The sequence below is a fragment of the Lissotriton helveticus genome, chromosome 12 (assembly GCF_964261635.1).
Source record: "Lissotriton helveticus chromosome 12, aLisHel1.1, whole genome shotgun sequence".
NCBI lineage: Eukaryota > Metazoa > Chordata > Amphibia > Caudata > Salamandridae > Lissotriton > Lissotriton helveticus.
Window position 1 is genome coordinate 785,176,483 of NC_136073.1, and position 20,816 is coordinate 785,197,298.

The 20,816-nt window shown below is 46.1% G+C and overlaps 1 protein-coding gene across 1 annotated transcript in view; it reads left to right on the forward strand.

The window, feature by feature from the left end:
* NPR1 (natriuretic peptide receptor 1) overlaps positions 1–20,816 on the forward strand; it is an 845,985-nt gene that overhangs the window by 810,065 nt on the left and 15,104 nt on the right. Inside the window, exons 18-20 of the mRNA XM_078671023.1 lie at positions 3,256–3,324; positions 5,246–5,420; positions 8,545–8,643. Of these exons, the coding sequence (XP_078527149.1) occupies positions 3,256–3,324; positions 5,246–5,420; positions 8,545–8,643 (343 nt within the window). The remainder of the gene's footprint in view (positions 1–3,255; positions 3,325–5,245; positions 5,421–8,544; positions 8,644–20,816) is intronic.

Consider the following 20,816-nt stretch of genomic DNA (forward strand, 5'->3'; position numbering starts at 1 on the left):
CAAGGTATCCAGAAGCATCCAAAAAGGAAGACAGATGGAGATTAAGATGTGCTTCCAATATTTTTGCTGGGGCAGGAAGTAGGGAGATAGGCCTAAAATTTTTAAGAAAGCCAGGGTCAAGTGATGGTTTTTTAAGGAGAGGCTTCACAATAGCCTTCTTCCATACCGATGGAAAAGAACCCTGGACAATAGCCTTATTCATAACCTCCAGCATAGGAGGAAGGAGACTACTTCTACACTCTTTGAGTTTTTTGAGAGGTAGAGGATCCATTGGGGAAGAGGATTTAGTCCTGTCAAGTAGAAGGTTCAGTCCCTCCAGTACTCTGGAAGGAGCTACATCCCGAGAATCCAAATTAATTACGGCAGGAGGGATATTCACGTCCAGGGAATGGCGTTGGACTTCTAAAGAAACATGAATGTCCAGAATTTTGTTGTGAAAGAAGTCTGAGATATCATTGCAAAGATCCTGAGAGCTAACTACGGGATCTGGGAGTTGAAGGGAGCATAGCGAGTCAGCGATTTTGAAGAGCTCCCTAGATGAAGTGAGAGAGCTAGTAAGGTTGGAAAAGTACTCCTGCTTTTCCGATACCACTTTCTGTTTATACTCCCGCAGTGCGAACTTGTGGACCTCCCGATCCTTAGGGTCCCAGGATTTCCTCCATCTTCTCTCACTACTCCTACAACCCTGCCTTAGGGATCTCAACTGGTCGGAGAACCACGGTGCCGTAGGCTTCCGCCGGGCTACATAACGCAGAGATGCGGGGGCAAGCTTTTCCACTGCATTAATGATGGAATCCATCAGATCCTGAGCTGCCTCATCCGCGTCTTTCAGGGAGAGGAACTCGGGAGCTAAAACAAGAGGGGCAAAAGCCTCATCCGTGATGTTTCTGAAATTTCTCCTAAGAGTAAGTGAGGTAGTAGCCTGTTTAGTAGGGCAAGAGGCAGGAAGAGCAAGTTCCAACGGTACTGCAAAATGGTCAGTCCAGACCAACGGCAAAGGAGGACCAGTGGAGAGTCTCGAATCACTAGAAAATACACCATCGAGGATATGACCCGCCTTGTGGGTGGGACTGTTCACAAGCTGGACAAGGTCACAGGCTCCGAGTGATTCAACCAATGACAGGGTGTCCTTTGAGTTATCCTCGTCAAGATGGAAATTGAGATCACCCAATATGGTAAGACAGGGCTTTCCAAAATAGGGTTCGAGAATTCTCAATAAATCGGCAGAAAAACTGCCTCTAGAGCCAGGCGGCCTATAGATCAGTATCCCCGTGAAAGAGACCGATGGAGCACACATAATACAAAAGTATAGTGCTTCAAAACAATCTTGAGGCATAGATAGCGGTTTAACAGTGCAAGGAAGAGAAGATTTAAAAAGAATGGCAATTCCTCCTCCTCTGCGCAATGGTCTATCCTGCCTGTGAAGAGAGTAGCCCTCAGGGATGGCCAGCAGTAGATCGTGGCCGGAAGAGTCAGAAGCCCAGGTCTCCGTAATAAAAACCCAGTCCGGCTGTCTCTCCTCCACAAATTCGTGGAAGGCCAAGTTGTGTTTAATGAGCGAACGCACATTACTAAGGAAGCCAGTTCTAGGGGAGTTGGTAGGCTGTCTAGCAGAAGGATGGGGTCTATTAAGACCAGCGACGGGGAATTGAAAGGAAACGGTGCACGTCATACAACGATGGGATAGCAATATCTCTTCAGGAGAGAAGCGGTGTAAACAAGGCCGCGCTGATGGTCTAAATGACAGAAGTTCTAATGAGGAGTATTGCCTGGTTACATCAACAAGTGGAGGTAGAGTAGGAGCCAGGTCCATCCCGTCATGCAGCCCGTCCTCAGCGCGGACGGGCGCAGACGGGCTGAACTCTGGCGTAACTCCGGCGTCAGTCTGGCGTCCCCGCAGCGCGTCACCGCTGCGCGTAAGCATGGCTGGAATTTATGCTCGCCTCGCCTCCTAGAAAGAGGACTAGAATGCGCAGACTATCCCGACACCTAAGATGGCCGCCAACGAGACGGGGGCGCAGGACCCGCAAAGTGCGGTGATTTACCTTCTATTAGAGTGCGGGTGAGAGGACAGCAGTGGGAGTATGCGTGGCCGGCGAATTAAAAGCAAGGGAAAATGTCAAAAACAAAAAACAAAGTAAATGACAAAAACGGGAATTTTTAAAAGTCCAGGAGCTGCAAATTAAGTAGCGCTGCAGGTAGGGCGCCAAAGCTGGTAAGAGCGAGCTGCCTGATTTGCCTGAATTTATACTCTCCTCGCCTCCTAGAAAGAGGACTAGAACGCGCAGACTATCCCCACACCTAAGATGGCCGCCAACGAGACGGGGGCGCAGGACCCGCAAAGTGCGGTGATTTACCTTCTATTAGAGTGCGGGTGAGAGGACAGCAGTGGGAGTATGCGTGGCCGGCGAATTAAAAGCAAGGGGAAATGTCAAAAACAAAAAACAAAGTAAATGACAAAAACGGGAATTTTAAAAAGTCCTGGAGCTGCAAATGAAGTAGCGCTGCAGGTAGGGCGCCAAAGCTGGTAACAATGCATATTCTTTGTCATGAAGAACAGTGATTGGTGCAAATGATAATACCAGATACGATAAATATTTCTTATAATGCAAAACTGGAAGTTCCCTTTTTGGATCCAGGCAAGAAAAACAGGAAGGGTAATGCTCATTCTGGCTCAACCGATGGTCATCTCGCACCTTGGCATAGCCAACTACAGCATGGGTGACCAGACGTCTCGAGTTAATGTACCTAGGCGTCAAAGGAATTTAATGCTGAATGACGAAACCAGCCGTATCTCATTCCAGACACTGTTACTCCTAGTCTTAATTATATGACTTTTCAATTATTCCTATATTATGTCTTATTTATCATATATCAAGTATTATTCATCCAGGTTATCAGGCTCAAGCTAAAGTTGGCATTGGTCCTGCCTTGATGGTATGAAATATACTACAAGCACTAATACCCAAACGGTGGTCCCCTTTTCATATATGTGTAATGCCTGTGTCCTTCACCCCTTCATGTACACTGCCCCCAATGCCTTTCTCTTCCCCCGCCTTCTCATCACACATCCAGCAGTCTGTTCTCCCTCTCATCCTTCTGTTATCGCTTATATAACTCTGTCTGTCTCCTTCACAAACCTGACACCCTCTCTGTTTCTCTCTCAACTACTCTTTCTCTGCCCTCCACCAACCATTTCTCTGTTCAACTGCCCCTGCTTCTTACCACCCCTCTCCTCTTGCTTGTGTTTTGCAGGTTGTTACCTTGTTAAATGATCTTTACACTTGCTTCGATGCCATCATAGACAACTTTGATGTCTACAAGGTACTGTGCCCTTACAGCATGCGCTTAACTGGGAAACGTGTACCACACACACACACACACAGAAAACATCGACACACACATTCAGAGTCCACTAAACACTGGGAAATAAACACAGACACATTACACACAGGGTCTGATTCAAAAACGACATCTTTTAGGAAGTCAAGTAGTACTGCAAAATGCAACTAACAACCTTACAGGTGGAGATTTCTAGCCTCTCCTATCTCTCCTGTGGGGAGTGCTCCACAAACGTGTGTCCTATTCCCAAAACTAAATTGACGTGTGATTCCTCTACTGGTTGATTGGCACTCTGTCAGAGATACCTTCAAAAGACTTGGCCACCATAGAGGTGTGTCTGTCTTTCACATCGGTACCTAAGGCTAGTAGGACTGGATTTTACACAGAACTCCAAAGATATCCTTGCAAGGAATATGTTCCAGTATTTAAAAGTTTCTTTCAGAACGAGGGCTGATTAGCTGGTCTTAGGAATTCGGACTATATTTCTCCAGAAAATTGTCTATTGTGGGGCAAGGGATTTTTTTTTCGTTTGAAGGACTACAGACTTCGAACCAGAAAGTCGACTCGCCATACCCTCTAGCAATTTTCAGAATGTGCTGGGTGATCTGTGGTCCTTATTTAGGTTATTATAACATGAGATGCTGCACTCCTTTATTGGTATTCCCACACCAGGAAATATTGATCCAGCTTTAATTTGGATCTCTGGGATTTGGACACAGTGTTTTGCACCAATTCCAACACCTTAGTCCCCATTCCAGCCCTGTTTTCACCTGTGCTTTTCATTGGTTGTAAGGAGGGAAAATGTCTGGGTAAAAATAACACAAGTCATGATTTTCCTGTGGAGTTAGTAATCCCAGGGTCGGCGAATAATTTATTTTACCAACCAAATTAGAAATTACTGGCAAATTTGAATGAAGGTGTTTTCCACCTGCAACAGAAGTTTCAAGGCTGAGGAGACATGTCATTGCTATTTGGAGTCAACTGTGCCTTTTGTGGCGGACCCAGACTGAGTTCATATGGGCTGACCTGTAAAGGCACATTGAGCAAAAAATCAAGCTAACGATTACTTCAACCACAGCATCCATCACCTAAATTCTCCTCTATGAGCCAGTCCACCCATTGTGGGTTTCTTAGATCATTCTGCCCACAGATGATACCCAATAAAGCCAAAACGCGTCCAGGGCTGCCTTTCTTCTGATTAGGGTCACCTCGCCCAGCAGCTTAGGCTGGACTGTTCAAGATGGAGCGTGGAACAAATAATGTTTCCATGGTTGGCCCGCTCTGCAGTGGCAGAGTGACACAACAATTGATTGATAAATGTGGCCCAGACTCATTGTCAGTGGTAAGGGTTAGTTCAAGCATTCCACCTATCTCCTAATTTTCTCATCATGGGAATCAACTTCCACTATTTTTATTTGAAACCCTTTTAGGGTGCTTCACTGGCTTTTAATGTATGCGCACATCACAATACAAAGCTTACACGGCCTAGCAGAGATGTGCAGTCACGTGAACACACACACATCAGTAGGGTCACTTTCGTGACTTCACATACATAGACAGGTGATGACCCTGATGGGCATGCACATCACAGTGGACATATATACTCACAAATTTGAGGACACTTCACAAAGGATCCTCAAACATGCATGTATGGGTACACTTCATAATGGACAAAGACTCATGAAGCAGCACACACCTGATTAGACACATACACCAATATATTTTTGATCACACAACACACAAGTATGAGCACACTACAAAATGGATGCACATGTAACAGCACAAAGACAGCATGGGTCGCATCAGCCCCTGCTGTACCTCCATCACGATGGGGTTTGGGTGATCTTTGTTAGTCCTTCTCATTCCATCTGGGTTGTCTTTGTATTGTGGTCTCTTATCCCAGGTGGAGACTATCGGAGATGCCTACATGGTGGTATCCGGTTTGCCAGTGCGAAATGGGAAGCTGCACTCCAGGGAGATCGCACGGATGTCCCTGGCTTTGCTGGAGGCTGTGAAAACCTTCAAGATCCGACATCGACCGGACCAGCAGCTGAAGCTTCGCATTGGCATACACAGCGGTGAGTAACACTAACCCAACCAAGGCACAGCAGTGAGCAACACTAACCCAATGCTGAGACAGTCGTGAGCAGTGCTAGCCCCCTGCCATGACACAGAAGTGAGCAACACTTACCGAACCATGATGCAGCAGTGAGTAACACTAACCCAACCATGGCACAGCAATGACCACCACAAACCCAATAATGAGACAGTGGTGAGCAGTGATAACCCCCTGCCATGACACAGCAGTGAACAACACTAACCAACCATTCCAAAGCACTAAGCAACACTAAACTTGCTATGATACAGAAGTGAGCAACTCTAAACCTCTGCCATAACACAGGGTGAGCAACACTAACTCAACCATGACACAGTAGTCAGATAGGCTAACACCTAGCCATAACCCAGTGGCAAGCAAGTCTAACCCAACCATGACTCAGTGACGAGTAATGCTAACCTTCTCCCATGACACAGCAGTGAGCAACACTAAACCTACCATGATACAGAGGCCAGAAATGCTAGTTCTCCAGTATTGGATCTTTCATAGATTCACATGCTTGAATCATCAAAGTTGAAGGCGATAAAGGTGATACTAATGCTGGATTTTGCAAAAATTGCCTCGTTGACGGTGTCGTCGATGAGAACGTCGTCGACGGGTACATAGGCGTAAGGTGGATGGACGTTTACGTCCAAGCGTAGGATAAAGCGTCAGCTTCGTCGATGGTAGCGGTAGCGGAGTCTGTGTCGTCGATGAGGACAAGACAGGAACGGATGAAGTCCTCATCAGCATCGAATACGAGATTGTCGTAGACGAGGTCGGCGGCGAAACCACGTCCGCGACGAGGACGCCGCCAAAAATGTTGTAGTCGTCGTCAGAGTTGCCGTCGACGATGAGGTCGTCGGTGGTATAACAATCATTGTCACTGGAAGTGTCGTCGGCGGGACTGTCGTCGAGTCCGTCATCGACAATGTCGATTTTTTCGATGACGAGATAGGAGAAATTTATCTGGAAGGTCATTTTTGCATCGACCGTGATCCAGGAGTGAACGCCGTCAGTGAGACAAGCTTTTTAGAGACAGAAATTTTCATAGAGTGAATAGAAGAATATTTTTTCTTCTTATGGCTTTTTTCCTCAGTAGGAAATGGAAGCTTTCCTTTTTGTGAGGTGCCTGAATCTTCTTGACAAAACATTTTTGAAGTCTTTTTCTTGGAAACTTCAGGAGATTCAAGAGGTCCTTCTCTTTTCTTTTGGGTGTTTCCTTAGAAGCCTGTGAGGTAGAGCTCTCCTCATCCTCAGAGACAATGTCAGATTAAAAGTTTTGTTTCTGTAGCCAAATCAATAATCTACCCTCTCTATGTCTGAGGGTTTTTGTAGAGAAGGTTCTACAGATTTTGCAGTCTTTTACCTTATGTCGAGGATAAAGGCAGTAGATGCAGTGGATCCTCAGCATGCAGTCTCTTTTTACTACATGATCCACACGACCTGCAGAGTCCTTTCTTTGAAGATTCCGACATACTGGTTAGAAAACTGGATAACTAGAGAAAACTGAGCAGACGTGCAGTAGAAAATCTGAGGAACCTAGCCTCTCTTTCGATTGTTCTAGAGGGTGCCGTCGCCTGATTGGCTGTTACTTAAGTTTGGTTCTTTTTTACAAAAGAAAGTGGATAGGCTATTGCAGTGACTATTCATTGCATGGTAGCCTGTAGTAGTTTTATCTACTGCTTTTATATGTATACCGTGGGACTCCCACTACAACGACGGGGATGATTCAAGCATGTGAATCTATGAACGATACCAATACTGGAGAAACGTAGTTACAGGTAAGTAACTCATTTTCCTCTCTGCCATGAGACAGCAGGGAGCAAGACTAACTGAACCATGAAATCGAGATGAGCATTACTACTCCCTATCATGCCACAGAAGTGAGCAACGCTAGCCAAACCATGACACAGTTGTGAGCAACACTAACCAAACCATGACACAGCAGTGAGCAGCAATAACCCTATGCCCAGTCACAGTGATGAGCGTGGAGGGCTAAGGATTGTGTTGCAGGAATATTATTTTAGTTAAAGGGGCATCCAGTGAAAGGAAAAGCAGCTCCCTTTACCCTGGATCTTCAGCAGACACCACCAATAAGGATTCCAGAATAGTCCTTTGGTGATGGCTGGTAGGTTTTAAGAACTATTGTGCAACTATTCATTAGGCCCCTCAAAGGAGAATGGAGATAAAGGGCCGATTTCGTTGGCGGTCGGACGTTTGTTGCAGGAATGGGACCTACCGACAGGTCGGGGTCCGCCCGCCAAATTTGGATCCAACCGCCGTGGAGGCGGTCGGAAACATGCCTCTTTGTATTGAGGCTTGTGCTGCAGCCCGGAAAAGGGCCGCAGCACAAGCCCCAATGCAAAGAGGCATGTTTTCAAACATCCATGCAGGGATGTTTTTGGGCCCATAGCGGCAACAGCCTTTCCCTCAGCTTTTTCACGTCATAAGAACTGACGTGAAATGGCTGGCGGATAGGTGGATCGTATTTCCCACGGCACTGCCTCTGTTGTGGGGGATGCGATCGGACCGACCGCCCGACGGGTTCCCTGAGCCCATCGGAAGCTGTTGGTCGGTCCCTGGGCCAAAGTAGTCCGACCGACCGCATCCTAATGCAGCGGTCTGACCGTGGTTAGAGATGTCGGTGGGACAGACACCGATGGCACGTCGGTGTCGTTCCCACCGACACTCTAATGCGCCCCAAAGTATCTTGCCTTTAGCCTTCATCTGAATTATAGCACTGAAAGAATGAGTAGTAAGCCACGGTCAGTTCTTTGTGTAGCGCATAGTGCTGCTGTTTAACCTGTTGGACTATTCCATAAAATTCTCTAATGAGACAAAAAAAGAAAAGATGTGCCCTATATCTCAACATTTTATCAATATGGGATGCCACAATTGGTGTTCACACTTCTTGTTCTACCGTTAATCGCTTGACCGCTCGGACTCTTGCTCTGGAGCACCGATTTCAACTCTTGAAAAATTTGCGCTGTGTGGTTCAGATATGTTAATACAGTCACCCAAAAGTCTGTTGCAGTTAGGCTTAAGAGATTATGTCTAACCTGCCACACTCATTGCCCCTTTTCATTGCTCTTTGTCCTCTCCAGGCCCAGTCTGCGCCGGTGTGGTTGGCTTGAAGATGCCACGGTACTGCCTATTCGGAGACACGGTGAACACAGCATCACGGATGGAGTCTAATGGAGAAGGTAGGCTGGCATCAAATGAACTGGATGCTGTTCTTTCGAAGAATTTTGCATGAAAAGCACACTGGCAGGAGATCATGGCTTGTGTACCAATGCGAACTGGAAGTATGCCAGGGGCAGAGGTGTCAAGGCCTCTGTGAGAAGAACCCAGAAGTGTAGATAACCATTGCATGTAGGTATCCAGTGTCGGACTGAGAAGTCTGGAGTAGGCCAGTGTAGTTGTCCCTCTTATGGCTTAGGCTGCATGTTCCTTGAAAGGCGCTTCATGCTGTGAACCTGGGTTGTCAAAGTGGGCCTGCGAGGTGGCAGGGAGATAGTAGCAGCAGTACAAAATATGCCATCCCAAACGTATTAGTTGTGTTAAGTTTATGTTCTTGAGTGGGAATATAATGAAGGGAATGGATTACAAAAGGGGAAGTAGTAAGTTGTTATTGGAAGTAGTGGACATGTGTACCTGTTATTGAGTGAAGTGGCTAAAAGGAGGAGATAAGTTTGAAAAGGGTGTATGTGAGTAGTAGACATGTGCACCCGTTAGTTAGGTGAATTGGCTAAATAGGAGTTGGAAAGTTCACAGTATTCACAAAGGTTTGGGAGGAGTCAAAAACGGGAGGAATGGGACAAGTGTGTAGATTTTTTTAACTAACTTGAAATTGAATAATACGTACATACATATATACACATGACAGTTAAGTTTTAGCGGTTGGAGTAAAGCTATATATATATGTGTGTGTGTGTGTATGTATATATGTATATATACACACACACATAGATCTACTTTTTTTTGATAATCAAGTTTATTGTTTTTTAAAGAACAAATCACAAAATACATTGGCAGCGAAATCAAGCACATTATTTGGAGAAAGTACATTTGAAAGAGAGACGACTGATACTTACAAAGCACTCTGTGGGATGAATAAAAACAATTGCATATGGTTATTTTTGTAACAGGCACACTTGCGCTCCTTAGGGCTGTAGATTGAACCATTTGCCCCATATCTTGCCAAAAAGCTCTGGGCAGCCCTGGGCCTCGAAGAGGGGCTCCTCTTGAGTTCCATACCAATCCACTCCCTGTCTCCATTTCCGCATAGTAGGGGGTTTGGCCAGAGACGAGAGTGCCGCTATATCGCGCTTTGCCACCGCTCTTCCTAGGAAGCGCTTATCGGCTCAAGAGCCATCAAGGCCATCAAACACACCCAGGACCAGGCGCAGCGGGTCATGAGGAACCGTCCAGCCCAGGTTCTGTGTGAGTTCCAGCTCCACCCCCGCCCAGAAAAAAGCCGCATGGGCAGGGTATTGCCAAATCATGTGGTAGAAGTCCCCGGGGGCGTGGTTGCATCGCGTGCAGGTTGGGGAGGGACGCAGACGGGCGCCGGAGAGGCGCGCAGGAGTGAGTTAAGCCATATGGAGGTAATAGAGTTGGACATGACGCAACTTGGAGGAGGTCGTCAAGTACTTGGGGGCCATGATGGCGTCTCTCCAGTCCGCGTCCTCCATGGGACTCACTAACCCTCCCAGCGGGCACGTAACAAGTCTAGGGATGCGGGCCATCGTTCACTAGGGAGCGGTAAATCCGTGACACCCCCCCTCCACCCAGGTTCCCCATCATCACTTCGGCCTCAAGGGGGCTGGATTCCGGAAAGGAGGTGGGAGACGAAATATGTACTCGGAGGGCATGCCTAAGCTGCAGATATTCATAACATTGGGAGGCATGGAGGGAATAGCCCTGCTGAAAATCTGCAAAGAATCTGATGTGGTCCCCTACCCAGATATCTCCTAGTAGCGAGATCCCGATGTGGTCCCATCGACGGAAGTCCCGGAGAGACGTGTCTCCATTTCCTGAGGTCCTCCTTGGCCTTAGTAACCAGGGGCGTAATGTTCATGGCCCGTTCAAGTTCTGGAAGGAAAGCGACCCACACCCCCAAGTACTTGAATGACTGCCTGCGCAGGGGAAGGGTCATTTGCCAGTCGAAACAGGCCCGGGACGGGTGGAGGAGGACCAGTGTGGATTTCGCTGGGTTTAGCCGGAGGCCAGAGACCTGTTCAAAGGCAGAGAGGGTGTCCACGCACCTCGGGCAGGAGCTCTCGGGGTCCACCAGGAAGAGGAGGACGTCGTCGGCGTATAGGGCGATCTGATCGACTTGATATGGGTCCCAAGCCCAAACTCGGATGTGGGGGTCCTGACGTATGAGGGAAGCCAGGGGTTCCATCGTTTTTTTTTTTATAAATCTTTTTATTAATTTAAAACAAGAAAAAAGAAAGAGACATATCTGGTACCATACAGTGCAACATAATAATAGGGCGGACAGGTACAAAGACAGGATAAACTTAGAGTAACAGAGAATTGCTGAGAGGCCCGCGCTAATGAATATGAAGCAGGATTAATATTCGTATAATCAAAAAAACAATTTGAGCGCAGGCCCACAGAACCCTCCCACCCATAAAATCAGAATAGTAGTCAAAGCATGGCAACCAGACACTGGAAGGTAAAACAAAAGCAGGATAATTCGCCAATATTGCTGATAAGGCAGACCTAAAGAGAAGACTGAAAAAAAGGGAAAACCATATAGAACAAACAGAAAGAAAATAATAAACCCATCCCCCCACCCTGTACCCCTGCATATGGCAATCGCCTAACCCCAACTAGCAGTGTGCCTGTCGCCCCAACTAACTAATACTAATCTAGTAAAACATGGAGGAGGAGAGTTGCATACAGGCTCCCGGTCTCCCTTCCCCCCCCGCCAGAACGACCAACCCCTATAATAACCAAAAAGCAATTCGAAGTTATCGGTGGAACAGTACAGGGGAGACGTTAAAACACCGCCCAACCTCCCGCAAGCATTACAGTAGCAAATCCCGAGTCCTCTAAAGCTCCGGAACCAGACCCAGGCAGACAGTCTCATCCTTGACCCTTCCGATCTTTCATGCGAACTCTATCCGATAACACCATCGCAGTCTCAGGAGATTCAAAGTTCGAAGGTAGTTCCAGAAAACACAGTCCGGGACAAGTCAACAACATTGAGTCTTTGCAAACTTCCGCCACACAAAGGATCATCCTCCCCGACATTAAGTCCAGATGTTGTTTCTGCCATAATTGTAATAAAACCACCAGGGAGGGAAAAGAGACTGATGTCTTCCAATAGGCAGTAATGGAAGTCCCCAGAAGTGAAATACCAAACAGATCTACCTCAATCTGTAGCGATGGTGGGTGCTGCGACCCTGTCAGAGAACCAAGTCCGCCATTACTCCTTTGCCCACTGACCAAGGGGATCAATACTTCTTCCTGCACGGGGCCCTCATCTTCAGTAACAATGTGCATTGTGGGGAACTCAATACACTGTAAATCTTGCGATGAATCAGAGCCCGGACTCGGACGCCCAGTTTCGATGTTACCAGCAAGCATTTTGTGGACAATGGCGTTCAGATGTAATTGAAGAGCTCCGATGGCGGCCAGTACGGTCTTCAATGACGGCTCACAATTCGTCCGAACCATTTCCGCTCGTTCGATATCAAACACAGGCGTGTTCCCCGGGGAGCCGGGTCTCTCCGGGGTGATAGGCAAGAGCGGGGCGGACGGGAACGGAGGGTGCATTGCCGGTTAAACGGCCTCGGTCTGTATCCCGCTGCCGCGAGCGAGGGCCCCAACCCAGCGGACCCCGGGGGAGGGCAGGCCGGGTCGCCGGGACGGGGACTCCTCCCCACAGCCACAGACGAATCTTGTCACCACTCCATTCAGTACCAATAGGACCGGTTGACCGCCATCAGAGTCGGCCAGGATAATCTCCACTACAAGAGACCGGACCCTGTCTGAGTCCTACGGCCGATGTTGATCAACTGAAACCCGGCTGGGCCAGTACTCGAGGCCCCGGCTCACAGGCTGGGTTAGGCCGAAATCTAAAACTCGACACAACTCCGTCAATCCGGGCGATAAAATTCTCAGGATTGCACCATCAGGCACAGCAACGATTCATCTACACGGAGGTCGGGCGTACGATCAGGATATATGACAGGATCATCTGGCAGAGGACGGGGGTCAGCGGAGCCGGGAGCTTACTTGGCCATCTTGGTTGCTAGTGTAGCTCCTCCCGGGGCTCCATCCGCGAATAAAAGTCGCGAGAGCGGGCAACCTTGGCGAGTGCCCCTCTGAATGGGGAACGTCTCCGAAAGCACGACATTAATTAGGACCCTTGCCTAAAGACTGGAGTATAGGACGGCGCCGAAACAGGGGGCCGAAACCCATCACCTCTAGCACGTCTCCCAGGTAGCTCCAATCCACCGTATCAAATGCTTTTTCGAAGTCAATAAAAAGCAGGGCCAGATACGGGGTAAGAAGGTGACGGTGTGCAAGGGCGAGATGGAGGCGGCGTATGCAGTGTCCGGTACACCGGGCAGGCATGAAACCGCAGTGGTCTGGATTAACCAAATCTTGTAAATGGGGGCGGAGTTGTTGAGCCACTGCAGTGGCAAACATTTATACCTTGGTATTTATGAGGGAAATGGGTCGGTAATCCGCACATGCAAGGGAGCGTGGCTGTGTCTTTGGGAGGACCACAATAGTGGCCACATCTGTCTCCGGGGGAAAGAACCCCGTGTCCACCAAATGCGCGAACAAGTCCACTAAGTGTGGGACCAGCATTTTGCGATAGGTCGCATAATATTCTTGGGGGTAGCCATCAGGCCCTGGCGTCTTAGCGGAGTGCAGGAGTGAAATGGCCCCGCAGATCTCCTCCGGGATGAAGGGAAGATCTAGAGTCTCCGAGACTGTCTGGGAGAGGCGGGGCAGCTGGGTCCCGGTCTTGGACAGCAAATCAGCCAGGGAGGTTCCGGGAGGTCGGGGCGCGTAACGGGCAGCATAATAGCCTGCGAAGGTTTGGGCAATAGCCCGAGAGGTAACGTGGTGAACGCCGATCTCATCACGGATCTCTGGAATAATGTGGTTGGCTTTGGGGTAGGAAACTAGATTGTGAAGTAAGTTTTGGATGTTCTGTAGCTTGCGGGTGAGGTTTTTGTTTATTCCAGCATAGAGTGTGTTGCCGTAGTCGAGCCAGCTGGTGAACTGGGCGCGAGTGACGGTCTTTCTGTGTTCGAGGGGGATCCATTTGAAGGTCTTACTTAGGAGGCGGAGGGTGTGGAAACAGGAGGACGAGATGGGGTTGATCTGGCGGTCCATTTTGAGTTCTGAGTCCAGGATGATTGCCAGGGTATACAGTAAAAATATCGAGTAAAAAATATAGAATTACATTAATATCGAGTTAAAAATATAGAATGGACCGAATATCGAATGGACAGAATATAGACAACAAAAATATCGAATGTAATGGACAAAATATCAAATGGACAGAATATAGACAGCAAAAATATCGAATTCGAGGTAAGTAAGTTAATATCGATTTACATAAATATAGAAAGTCAAAATATCGAAGTATATAATATAGATGTTAAATATATCGATTTTTTAATAATATCGAATTTTTTAAAGTGTTTTTTATGTTAGTATATGTGTGAAACTGGAGTGGGAATAGTAATTTTTACCCTCCCACTATCCAACGCCTTCCCTACTGTTGCACTCTCTGGAGTGGGAATAGTAATTTTTACCCCTACGCTATCCAACGATTTCCCTACTGTTGCACTCTCTGGAGTGGGAATAGTAATTTTTACCCCTACGCTATCCAATGCTTTCCCTACTGTTGCATTCTCTTGAGTGGGAATAGTAATTTTGACCCCTACACTATCCAACACTTTCCCTACTGTTCCACTCTCTGGAGTGGGAATAGTAATGTTTACCCCTACGCTATCCAACGGTTTCCCTACTGTTGCACTCTCTGGAGTAGGAATAGTAATTTTTACCCTCCCGCTATCCAACACTTTCCCTACTGTTGCACTCTCTGGAGTGGGAATAGTAATTTTGACCCCTATGCTATCCAACGTTTTCCCTACTGTTGCACTCTCTGGAGTGGGAATAGTAATTTTTACCCTCCCGCTATCCAATGCTTTCCCTACTGTTGCACTCTCTGGAGTGGGAATAGTAATTTGTATCCCTACGCTATCCAACGCTTTTCCTACTGTTGCACTCTCTGGAGTGGGAATAGTAATTTTTACCCCTACGCTATACAACGTTTTCCCTACTGTTGCACTCATTGGAGTGGGAATAGTAATTTTTACCCCTACGCTATCCAACGCTTTCCCTACTGTTGCACTCTCTGGAGTGGGAATAGTAATTTTTACCCCTACGCTATCCAACGCTTTCCCCACTGTTGCACTCTCTGGAGTGGGAATAGTAATTTGTACCCTCCCGCTATCCAATGCTTTCCCTACTGTTGCACTCTCGGGAGTGGGAATAGTAATTTTTACTCCTACGCTATCCAACGCTTTCCCTGCTGTTGCACTCTCTGGAGTGGGAATAGTAATTATTACCCCTACGCTATCCAACGCTTTCCCTACTGTTGCACTCACTGGAGTGGGAATAGTAATTTTTACCCTCCCGCTATCCAACGCTTTCCTTACTGTTGCACTCTCTGGAGTGGGAATAGTAATTTTTACCCCTACGCTATCCAACGCTTTCCCTACTGTTGCACTCTTTGGAGTGGGAATAGTAATTTTTACCCTCCAGCTATCCAACGCTTTCGCTACTGTTGCACTCTCTGGAGTGGGAATAGTAATTTTTACCCCTACGCTATCCAACGCTTTCCCTACTGGTGCACTCTCTGGAGTGGGAATAGTAATTTTTACCCCTACGCTATACAACGCTTTCCCTCCTGTTGCACTCTCTGGAGTGGGAATAGTAATTTTTACCCTCCCGCTATCCAACGCTTTCCCTACTGTTGCACTCACTGGAGTTGGAATAATAATTTTTACCCCTACGCTATCCAACGCGAGTGGTAATAGTAAATTTTACCCTTTCCGCTATCCTACGGTAAAAATATTTTATATTTATTATTAACATATACATATATATATGTATTAATAAATCAATTTATATGTTTTTTTACTTACATTAATTATTTATTAATTTTAAGGTTATTTAAGTATTTTAAGTATGTTTAAGTTAATTATATTAATTATTTCATTAATTTTTAATTACTTTAAAGCATTTAAAAAAATCGATATTTTGACTATCTATATTTTTTACAACAACACTTTTGATTCGATATTTTTGTACTTACCTGTTTGGAGATAGGAAGTCGATATTTTTGCATTCTATATTTTTTACTCAATATTTTGGTAGTTCTATATTTGTGTCATAGATATTGTTTTAGTGATCCGATTCCCAGGTTGCGTGCGTGGTCCTTGGGGGTTGGCATGCTTCCTAGGGCGGGGGCCACCTGGTGTCTTTCCAGGCGTCGGGCCCATGATGAGTACTTTCGTTTTGTTGGTGTTTAGTTGTAGGCAGCTGTTTTTCATCCATTTGGTGACAGCTTCCATGCCTTTTCGAAAGTTGTGTCGGGCGGTGTTGGGTTCATTGGATAGGGAGAGGATGATTTGGGTGTCGTCTGCGTATGACAGAATGTTGAGTCCTTAGGTTCTGACGATGGGGGCGAGCGGAGCCATCTAGACGTTGAAGAGTGTAGGGCAGAGAGAGGACCCCTGTGGGACTCCACAGGTGGTAGGTGTAGGGTCCGAGAGGAAAGGGGGAGTCTGACCCGCTGCGTTCTGCCGGAGAGGAAGGAGCGGATCCAGTCGAGGGCCTTGTCTTCGATCCCTGCGTCGGGGAGTCTGCGTAGAAGGGTACGGTGAGAGACTGTGTCGAAGAGGTCGAGGAGGATGAGGGCTGCTGTTTCTCCTTTGTTCAGTAAGGTACGGATTTCGTCTGTTGCGGCGAGGAGGGCGGTTTCCGTACTGTGGTTTTTTCTGAAGCCGGATTGGGAGGAGTCGAGGATGTTGTGCTCTTCGATGAATGTGCAGAGTTGGCTGTTGATGGCTTTCTCGATTACTTTCGGTGGGAACGGGAGCAGAGAGATGGATTTGTAGTTTTTGAGGTCGGTGGGGTCTGCCGAGGGTTTCTTCAGGAGGGGGTTGATCTCAGCTTGTTTCCAGTTGTCAGGGAACGAGGCGGTTGCCAGGGAGTGATTGATGGTGTGGCAGAGCATTGGTGCGATGGTGTCGGAGGCTCTGTTGAAAATGTGGTGTGGGCAGGTGTCCGTGGGAGCCCCGGAGTGGATTGACTTCATCGTCTTCAGTGTGTCTTCTGTGGTGAGGGCTGTCCAGTTGTCGATCGCTGGCTTCAGGGTGTCGGGGTGGTTGGTGAGGGTTCAATGTGTTGGTTGTCTTCGTCGAAGTTGTCATAGATGCTCTTGATTTTGTCGTGGAAAAAGGTGCTACGTTTGTCACAGAGGTCTTGTGAGGGGGATGTCGGTGGACTCGCTGGTGGGTTGGGCGAAGTCCTTGTCTCAAAGTATGAGCTATTAGCGTTGCAATATTATTTGCATCGCCAATACCTCAAACTATCAGTAATGTAAGAGCTATTGCATTGCAAATGCTTATTTTAATATCTGAATATATATTTTAAACTTTCTAATAGTCATATTTACATAGTGTGACTTGCCGTAATGGGGCCCTGAACATGCATGTCAGTGGTCCCAAAGCCTTTACGAGACCTGTTGCATTCAATCTTTTTCATTTTTCCCCTGAAGAGGAATGAGGAATAACAGTGAGGAAGGAGCAAAGAAAGACTGGGCGGCAAAAACCACGAGGGTGACAATCTCTTTGAAAGGATTGAGTGAGATAACCTCACTACAAGGAGAAGGTGGGAGGGATAGACATTTAGAAAAGAAGGGAAAAGCTGTGGTGTGAGAGATAACTATCAATCAATCAGGAGATTATATAGCACGGCTACTCGCCCGTAATGGTCTCAAGGCGCTGAAACTATGAGGAAAGAGATTAGAACCTAATGGAGAGGAATCAAAGCCATGGCCATGGGAAACACAAAAAATAGGGTAGAGAGATGTATGTGGAACTATCACCGGAAAAAGGGGAAGGTGGAGAGATAGACATCTGGGAAGATAGGAGATTGGTGAGGTGTGAGGAATAACCACAAGGCAGGGAAGGAGAACGGTGGAGATGCATGAGGGGCATAGCTGTGAGAAATGATAAGAAGAAGGCTAAGAAAGGTGTGAGCAGGACAACCGAAGGTGGGAGGAAGTGGGGGAATGGGCATCTAGAAAGAGAGGAGAATGGTGAGGTGTGAGGGATACTCATGAGGCTGGATGGAGAACGGTGGAGAGCAGTAAGAGATGGTCATGAGGAACTAGTTGAAGCCTCTGGAAAGGGGTGAGTGGAATGGGCATTCAGAAGCAAAGGTGAGAAGGGGAAGGGACAGCCACAAGGAAATAAGGGAGAATGTTGCAGAACCTTCAGAGAGATGACGCATTTAAGTAGAAAAGAAGATGGAAGGGGAGGCAATGAGAAAGGAATGGAGGCTGGTGGAGCATGAATGAATGAGAGGGAGAGGTATGCTAAAATATAGACAGGTTAGAGAGAGATGTAAAAAGAGAGGTAAAAGGTGAAGGAGGATCAGTGAAAGGGTTAGCCATGCAAAAGACCAAGATTCACTGCACTGAACTAAAAACAAAACACTTTAATAGCCTTTCACTGAACTATGCATAGAAAAAAATACACCATTACTCAAATGTTTTATAAATGTCAGTGTGTCTCGCAGGATGTCTGTAAAGGTTTGCAGATGAAAATATCAAGTTTCTAAAAGGAAAAAACATAACCCTTCAGCCTTGAATGTAAAACTGTTATTGGCAACTCTTAAATGTCACCAGCCCCTTCCTATCAGAGAAACCTCGTTCTGTATTCTTTAAAAGCCTCTCCTGCTGTGAGGTTGTCAGAAAACGATATTCTTCGTCTTACAAAACTACCACGTCGGTAACAAAAAAAGCACTGTATTGCCCAGAAAGTTCTCTCCATATTTAAAAAAACACACTTTCCTGGCCCGGACCACAATACCTGTTTTCAGACAATGCCATTCCTGGGAGTTACATTTACTTTTTTCATTCAGAAAACTAGGAAGTAGCTGAAATGTATACAGGGCCCAAATATTTGGGAAACGCCAGACGCACAGTGGGTAACCTGGGTAGATTTCAGAGGCAAAGAAAGATATGGCATATAGTGCCTGGAGGTGGCAGTACCATTAGCCTGAACGGAGAGAGGTGTGGGTGGAGGGTATTCCTGATGCTCCGCTGCTGAACCCACTGGCACTTCAGATCAATATACCCATCAGACCCCAATGTAGGTGCACTAGGCCCCTTTGGTTAGGAATTGGGAGTGTGGTGCTCTACCTTATAGTAGCTTGTGGTGGCCTGGTCCTTTAGTAGTTTCTTTGCTCTTTGTGTCAATTTAGTTGGAATGGTATTACCGTCATCAGTGGCTCTGCTCCTGCTTCTTGAGTGTGAACCCACCCCTGGTCTCAAGAGTAGCCCCATTCATCAATGACACATTCCACTTTTTACTTCATAACAGTCAGACCCTGCCCATAATGATAAATTCAGAAAATCTATTAATATTCATCATCATAGAGTACTCCGTTATCATCATTTAAACACTTAGGGGTCTATTATGATGGCGGGCGGAGCGCCCCCACCGGGCCGGCGGTACCCACCGCTGGCCCGGCGGGGGCAATCCGCCCGCCATCAATGTCTGATTGACCCCCCGCCATATTAGTATGGCTGGGGGGGGTCCGCCGCGGACGGAAAGACCGTCCACCGCATTTCCGCCGGTCGACTCATCGACCGGGCAGAAAACGTGTTTAATATCACCGCCATCCATAATATGATCATGGCGGAGAGCAGCCTTTCCATGACGGCAACGCGGGTTCTGCTTTTGGGGGTCCGTTGCGGGCCCCCAGGGTGTTGGGGGGGGGTTCACATGCATTTGCATGCACAAGGTGGCAGGCACCGCGCGGTGCCTGTCACGTTGTGCATGCAAATGCACAACATGCATTTTTGTACATTGCGGAGGGTGCTGCTTACAGCAACGCCCGCCGCAATGTAAGAAATGCAGGATGTGCATCCTAATTAGAATGGCGGGACCACCGCACCTATGGCGGACGGTCCCTTTTGCCGTTGCGGTGGCAGGTGGATAATTTGTGTTTCGTTTTTCTCAATCTTCCTTATTGGGGTGAGCTAGCAGAAATAATCCAGTCACACATTCACTATTAACACTACAGCAGTAATATTGCAAATGTAGATGTTGGCATCAAGAATGGAACACTTATTCTCTTCAAATTCATCTGGTAGATGGTAACATGTAACCCTTCTAACCCTGAGAGTTCTTTACTACTCCGTCTTATTGGTACAATCGGGGTATTTCACCTAAATAACACCTCAGTAGTATTGTGTGCCAACAATTTTGCGGGCAAATGATTGTGACAAAAATATCAAAGGTGATTTAATAGTTTTATTTTGCCATTTAGCAATAATATCGGCGTTTAAAATATACTATCAATTTTATCATGTTTTATTGTATTACATTTGTATTTCTTTATTTATGGTATTGTTCATTTTATTTGTAATTGTTTTAATGTTTAATGTAATACTATAATAATTTGCAGTGTTTTATTGGTTATTGGTTTAGTGGGGGTTTGAGAGAGAAGTGTTTTTTTAAATTATATATACATTTGAATGTATTCATTTGTTATTAATGTATTTACTTGTTTAAGAACATTTAATATAGTTTAATAAATTTCAATTTCAGATTGTGGGATTTATTGGTAGATTGGTGGATAGTGTTACTTTAAAATATATACTAGTTCATGTTAATCGATTAGTTATTTTATGTAATTGTTATTTATTTGTTTACATGTTAAGTTATTTTTTAAATTATTTCATTCACTTAGAATTTCGGGTTGTGGGGTTATTATAGGGATTAGGTGGGTAGTGTTTTTTCATGAATATATTAATGTTTGTAGTGTTTACATAGACTATAAAACAATGTTAATAGATTAATGTTCTAATTATGTACATTTTTGGGGGAAATTATATGTTGTATGTTTATTTTAATAAATAAAAATGTTTGTTTATATACTTTATGAGATTTATTTTAGTGTTTATGGATTGTGGGTCTATTGTGGCTTGGGTAGGTATTGTTAGTTTTAAAGTTTATATTATTTTTTGTTAATTGTTTAAATACTAACGTTTAAACATTCTAAAAATGATTTAAAATGTATTTAATTATGGTAT